The sequence below is a fragment of the Salvelinus namaycush genome, chromosome 5, assembly GCF_016432855.1.
Source record: "Salvelinus namaycush isolate Seneca chromosome 5, SaNama_1.0, whole genome shotgun sequence".
NCBI lineage: Eukaryota > Metazoa > Chordata > Actinopteri > Salmoniformes > Salmonidae > Salvelinus > Salvelinus namaycush.
In genome coordinates, this window is record NC_052311.1 from 66,893,102 (window position 1) to 66,900,337 (window position 7,236).

At 41.7% G+C, this 7,236-nt stretch overlaps 1 protein-coding gene across 1 annotated transcript; it reads right to left on the reverse strand.

The window, feature by feature from the left end:
* Nucleotides 1–3,272: 3,272 nt before the first annotated feature.
* LOC120047754 (pregnancy-specific beta-1-glycoprotein 11-like) lies at nt 3,273–6,694 on the reverse strand. The gene is made up of 5 exons (XM_038993311.1): nt 6,622–6,694; nt 5,753–5,797; nt 4,559–4,834; nt 4,153–4,428; nt 3,273–3,634 (listed from the first exon to the last, which is right to left on the reverse strand). The coding sequence occupies exons 1-5, from the start codon at nt 6,671–6,673 to the stop codon at nt 3,543–3,545; spliced, it is 741 nt and encodes a 246-aa protein (XP_038849239.1). The 5' UTR covers nt 6,674–6,694; the 3' UTR covers nt 3,273–3,542.
* Nucleotides 6,695–7,236: the final 542 nt, after the last annotated feature.

The window sequence follows — 7,236 nt, forward strand, 5'->3', positions numbered from 1 at the left end:
GTGTTTGACGTTTCCTCTGATTGAGAACCATATATAAGGTAGGCTGTTCACACTGTTTGTTTGTGGGTGATTGTCTCCTGTGTCCGTATATGTTACCACACGGGACTGTATCGTTTGTTTGTAGTCTGTACCTGTTCGTGCGTTCTTCGTTATATGTAAGTTCACATGTTTTAGGTCAGTCTACGTTCGTTTGTTATTTTGTAGTTTGTTGAAGTGTTATTTCGGTTTTCGTCTTTACTTTAATAAACTTCATTATGTCAAATTATCACGCTGCGCTTTGGTCCAATCCCTACTCCTCCTCTTCTTCCGAAGAGGAGGAGGACAGCCGTTACACATGGTCCCTGACATATTATTATTATGGCATCCTACCATTATATTGGGATATTAAAGCATTTCATGTATTTATACTTTTTTTTTTTTATCTTGTAATCTATGAATAGTGTACATGTTAGCTAGCTACTGTACTTTTTACTGTACATGGCGTCATTGGACTAGCATGTGTATTCATGTCCCCTTTCCTTGTTAATTTATACTTTCCAGAGGAATTAGTGTACTGTATACGGGCAGCACAGCATTTGTTTATGGATGTTTTTCCTTTCCGTGTCAGGTATGTCATGTGCTATGCTTGTTATAGGTCCGAAGCAGACGTTTTTATCTCAATATCAAAACAATTCTAGTAGCAATTCATTACTTTGCTGTGATTGTTTTCAATTAAAAGGGTAAAAAAGAAACAGAAATATCTTTATAGCAAAAGGCAATTTCTCAAGCAAGAATTTTGCTAGAACTGTTTGGGAGTGGTAGTGTGGAAATATATATAAAACAACGGAAAATCTAGTTTTCGACTGCACTGGGCCTTTAAGATATGTGGACGATATATTTACTGTCCAAGGCTAGCTATGTTCACAAGTGCACGTTACTACTGTACTGTACATAATGCCTGGCTGTCATTGGGAAAGTTGGCTGCCTAGGTCTATAGGCTACTGTACATTTACATTTCATACTGTACATTGTGTTTGCGTTATATTGTACTGTTATGTGAAAGGATATTATTGTTATTTTTCCCTGCCCTGTCTACTGTACTCATGTGGAATAGAGGAGTTGGTGTAGAAGGGCACCACAGGATTTGTTTATGGAGTCTTTCCATACCTTATCAGACAATACAGATCAACACCAACCCTGATCCTAGGGTCATGTGCAAGCCAATCAAAACACAATGCAGAGGCAATCTACACCGGTCACACCCACAATTTGGCCTGATTTACAGTATGTCTGTATCATTCATATCACTATTACTCAATGTAATATAGGGGGTGATCATAACTTCCCCTAATATAATGTAATAATAAACCTAACCCTAACTACATGTTGTGGTGGAAATTCTACCTTTAACTAATAATGAGGAGAGGCAAAATCAATAATCAATCAAGGTATTACTTTTATTAAAAACGTATTATAATAACGAGGCTGGTCGCGCCACCCACGCAGGTGTAATGGCGTGACAGCTTCCTGTACAAAGAGTACAGGAGCATTTATATACAGTAGTCAAGCTACCCCAGACATACTTCCTCTAACAGTAGCTCAATGGTTCCCCCAAGTTGGGCAAGCAAGCGCCTTTGACTGTCGGCCCAGATGATGTGTGGTTGTACTGGATACACACACACACACAAAACATGAATCTTTATCCCAGAAACAGGCTCCAAACAGAACAATAGCTCTATCACTGGTGTGCAGAATATAACACTTTGCCCTGTCTCCAGCTAAGCTAAGAGGAACCGGTTAGTTTCTGTCAAGTCTTTAGCCGAGTGCCCAGACATCATGGGGTCATTCAACACACACACACAAACAGTCAGAACAGACCTCTATTTATGCGCACACACACTTTTCTATCTTATATGAGTTAGTTTATATGACAATCTCAAACCCAATGCCTAGGCTTAAAGATAGATGTTTTAGTACACAAGCATTAGTAAGGTTTAACTTCAAAATACCCTCACAATGTCCACAGCCCTGCTCAACGCTATCCCCTGATAGAAGTCCCTAATAGGTGACTATGGTGGCACACAGGTGGTTAGGGTTAGGGTTGAGCCGGGGTGTGGACATGAAGCTAGGGTTAGGGTTAGGGTTGAGCCAGGTTGTGGACATGAAGCTAGGGTTAGGGTTAGGGTTGAGCCGGGGTGTGGACATGAAGCTAGGGTTAGGGTTAGGGTTGAGCCGGGGTGTGGACATGAAGCTAGGGTTAGGGTTAGGGTTGAGCCTGGGTGTGGACATGAAGCTAGGGTTACGGTTAGGGTTGAGCCGGGGTGTGGACATGAAGCTAGGGTTAGGGTTAGGGTTGAGCCGGGATGTGGACATGAAGCTAGGGTTAGGGTTAGGGTTGAGCCAGGGTGTGGACATGAAGCTAGGGTTAGGGTTAGGTTTAGGGTTAGGGTTAGGGTTAGGGTCATGGTTAGGGTCATGGTTAGGGATAGGGATAGGCGCACTAACTACCGGATACTGTTTGAATAATGCTTTCACTTCCAATAGAATGCAAATGATGTGGTCCTAAATAAAGGAGTGTATCAAAACAGGTGCTGAAGTATGATGCATCCAGTATAGGTTACCCTGTAAATGATAAATATCCAATGGCATTGTGCCAGTTGTAATAATAAATGAACGCCTCCTCATGTGCCATTTCCAGGTTTGAGGTTAGCTTCAGTATCTAGTTTGTGGTATTCTGGGTCCATGACAAATGGTGTCCATTGTTCAATTTCACCATGTCATGCCTTGACCAAACAGGGTAGGCAAACATGGCCTGAGGTTGACAATACCTTATCACACAGAAAGGGATTTGCCAACAGACATTTGAATGTCTGTGATTGTGTTGGACACGGGGCTAGTACTGAGGTAAAGACTTGTTCAACTTGTACATCAGGTTAGCCTTTGCAATAAGTAGGATACTGTAGCTATATGAGCCTACACACTGACAGACTATAGTATACTATCATGTTATGAAACAACTTCTGTGTATGTTGGTCAGGCTAGTCTCATAATACCACTCTCACATAAACAAGTGATGTTATGGTGTGAAGATGGTGTGATTATAACAGCAGCTTTTCATAGGACTTTTCCTTGAAGACAGCAGGGTCGTCTCTGCTCCCTAGTGAGGGGAGGGACAGTACAGTATACTCTGCTGGTACGTCTGGCAGTGGATCTGGAGGTATGCTGGCTACTTACCTCTGCCAATCAAAGACCAAAGTTGACAACTCCATACAGAGACAGCTATCTATTACCACACTCATTTGGGAGTTTATTTTACAAGGTCATCTCAACTACAACAAAGATAATAATAATACAGTACGTATTGCAAATAAGAAAATATTACATAGATAACATCAATATGTACGTTTTGTTATTTTCTCATCGTTACCCACTGCATGTGAATGATAAACATAATTCACTGGAAACTTCCAATGACTCAACTATCATTATCCCACAACAGAGGCTGAACTCATTCAATGTTCTCCTCTGTCCTTCCCATCGTCTGTAGTCTTATAGCGCCCCCACTAGGGATCCAGGAGGAACAGCTGACCCACACAGAGGACAAGTCCTAAAACTCCACTCAGCCTCACTGTTTCAGATCCTGATACTGTGGGTCCTGCATGAGGGAACAATAACATGACTTCAGTCTGGGATTTTGGAGATGATGGAAACTGTCTAAAACAGTATTTTACCATGTAGTACGCAGGTATTCTAGCTAGGTTAAAAAACAAAGCATTTAGATTGAAATATTTAGATTTAACAGTACCTACAACTGGGTTTAAGCATGAGTTAATACATTTTGTATCAAGATAACTTGGTGATAATAGTGTAGGAATATTTTATGAGGGATATTATTATTATTATAGTCGAAGTGTAGTGTAGTTTTACAGTATGGTGAATCAGTTCTTTGGAATTGTGATAGTAATTGATTATCTACCTTTATGCATGGCTGAACGAATGTGGTCAGTTCATCATTAAATCTGCCAAAGAGTAATCAGTCTCCATCCAGGGTTTGTCTAGAGAGTCATCTCTTTACGATCTAAAGAACCCTCAAACAATCACAAAACTGACATTGCAAGAATTGATTCTGCAGTGAAGCTTAATTTTATCAAACAATAAAACGGGAGTGACTACCTGTGACCTTCACTGTCTTGGAGGCCTCTGCGGAGCGTCCAGCTGCTGTGTTCTCCACCACACAGGTGAAGATCTGGACCGTACCAGGTACCGACGGGATCCATTTCAGGATATTCTTCCTCACGGAGAAGTAGGCGCTAGTAAGGATACCCCCCCTCAATGGCCAGCGGATGGAGCAGTCCAGGTCGACAGTGCAGTTCACCTGGCAGGTAAAGGTGTATTCCCTCCCAGGAAACACTGTGTCAGGGCCACTGATACTAACACTCCAATGATCAACTGTCAGCAAAGGAAGAAAATGTCAGCAAAATAGCTCTGCCTCCAATTTTTTTTGAAGGAAAATTGGACAGGATCACCCATATTCATTGATTCTCTCAAATGAAGCATAGGCGTTACATCTTATACCCACAGTTCAGCAGGTAGCCCAGGCTTATGACCTTGCTTTCAGCCATGTTTGCCATGGTCACCTCGCACTGATAGAAGCCACCATCAGAGGGCAGCAGGGAGTTGAAGTGGAGGGAGGTGTTGTGTTCCAACAGGTTTATCCTGGCGTCTGGAGCTACAACCTGGCCGTCTTTGTACCAAAGCACTGGCAGGCCTGGGAAGGAGCCGTTACAGTCCAGGCTGAAGGACTGGTTGAGGACGGGGAGAGAGAGCTGTGGGCTGGGCCTCACGGACACTGAGCCTGGAACACACAGAAGGGAGATCCAGAGGTGTGATTGGAGGGATGGTTAGGGTTAGGAATCTGAGGCATATTCAATCCGGGCAGAAAGCTGGTTTTCCATATGAACTGAGTTTGCTCGGTCGTTGTGGTAACTAAAGTTAGATGCCAATAGCCACATAAAGTCCAAAGAAGAAAAAGCCTGGAAGGTGGAGAGATGACTAGAAATTATTCAATTGATCATTTTATGTGTGGATTAATTGTAGAGGACCTTGTGCATTTCAGGTAAAATAACAACTCAACATTTATATCCCAGGACAAATTAGCTGGAAACAGCAAGCTAGCTAAATAGGACAAATTAGCTAGCAACTCCAAGGTAGCTAGCTAAATTGCCATAAATGTTTAATGTTTTAAAAATGTTTTAATATAATTGATTCAGAGTTTGTTTTGATACTTCAACCTGCGTGTCGTGATCACGTTCGGTGTGGGGGGACAAAATCAATTTGCGCACGGCCAGTTTGAGTACGGTGTAAGGACAATGGACTATAAAGTATTCTTATTTTCTTTGCATCACAGCGTGTCGCACAGCATGGAAGGGGTTGACACTAGATTTAGAAATCTGTAATATAGGTTGCAGTAGTGGCTGGAGTAGTGTGAGCCTCTGTAGCACAGTTGGTAGAGCATGACTCTTGCAACACCAGGATAGTGGGTTCCATTTCTGGGACCACATGCACGCATGACCGTAAATTAAAAACAAAAAAATCTCTTACTTTTCACCTCCAAGATTGTGGTTATGTAAGGTTTAACTATGCTCTTTGAGCTATGATACTAAACATATAGTAAAATGTGTCTCTATATAATTGCGAGTTAACATAATTGTTTGGTGGTAATGGTAAGAGATTAGAGGTAGTCTTTGATGGTTTTAGGTAGTTGGATACTCACTAGGATTAGGAGATGCTGCTGAGACACTGGTAGGATCAAGGCCTCCTGGAGATATATATATGAGAGAGAGGGGGGGGGGGGGGGACAGAGAGACAGGGAGGACAAGGAAAGATAGAGCGACTTCATTAAAGCGGCAATCAGCAGTAAAAACAATAACAAAGCTGAAGCCCCAACCCTGGTTCGGTAAAAAGCAGAGGGATGGGGCTGGAGAAATCAAACCACTCTAATTCATAGACAGAACTATGGATGTAAGGACTGATCATCCATGATATCTAAATTATAGTTGTAACCATGTGAGGCTATACAGTTTGTTTGCATTTGCTTTTTTTTACAAACAAGCTTATTTTTTGGGTTCTGATGGGGAACGACAGCTGAACTAAGCTCATGAAGCATTTATAAGTTATATTCTTCAAGAATCAATGGGTACATATCATTCATTAATTTACATTCAAGTCCAAAAATGGTGTAGCAGCTGCTGATTGCCACTTTAAGGGCATCATACAACCTAATGAGCTGTATCTGAATAATGTTGTTTGTCACAGACTCATGTGAGTGGCTGACAATTTGCCCTATATGTTGTACAATTATCACACTGAAATTGTGACTGTGTGTGTGCGTGTGTGTGAATGACTTTTTTCTTATTTTTGTGTCAAATCGACATTTGTAGGCTCATCCGTTATGGAATTAATTGACTGAATGATTCAATCATTTGTATATATGTGTGAATTAAATATATTCTGTGTGTGTGTGTGTGTGTGTGTGTGTGTGTGTGTGTGTGTGTGTGTGTGTGTGTGTGTGTGTGTGTGTGTGTGTGTGTGTGTGTGTGTGTGTGTGTGTGTGTGTGTGTGAGAGAGAGAGAGACCCCTTACCTGTCAGTGTCAGTACCAACACAGTGTAGAAAGTCTTCAAATAGAATGCCATAGTATTACCCCCCAAGTCTTCTACCACTCTCTGTGGCCACCCAAAATATGTGGACACCTTTATACCTTCATTAGTACAGGAAGGATTGTGTTGACATACTGTAATGTCCTGGATTTCAACATCTGATTCTTTAGCCACGTCTCAGCCATCTTGTGCTAAGAAACCTTGAGTAGAGATTCCAGGTTGCTAAAACATTTTTGTTTTTATTTCCTTACCTTACTCAAAGAGTAGGCTGGTTTAACTTATAGTGTGTACAGTAGTAAGTATTGGGAGAGTTCAGACTTGTGTAAAATGCCTTCCTCTTTCCTTCATGACTGCTGCTGATTCCAAAATGTCCTGTTGCCCCAAAGCAGAATGTTTCAGTTGACGACCATCATTAGTTGATTATATTGAATCTGTGTGTTAGAGCTGGGCTGGAACAAAAGCCTGCACACTACCCTGTAGTCAACCCCTGTGGTTTGTGTATGCTATCCCCTTGGTTAACTGGGTCACTGGAGGTCTTTACTGATCAAGTTCCCTGACCTCTTGGCAATACTGTGGTAGTCAGTGACAAAACTGACTGG

Bases quoted from the DNA above. Each gene is read 5' to 3' on its own strand.
- LOC120047754 (XM_038993311.1), bottom strand. From the start codon at position 6,673: ATGGCATTCTATTTGAAGACTTTCTACACTGTGTTGGTACTGACACTG. The intron at 5,798-6,621 runs GTAAGGGGTCTC...ATATATCTCCAG, and splicing joins GTTGGTACTGACACTGACAG to GAGGCCTTGATCCTACCAGT. The intron at 4,835-5,752 runs GTGAGTATCCAA...TGTGTGTTCCAG, and splicing joins AGCAGCATCTCCTAATCCTA to GCTCAGTGTCCGTGAGGCCC.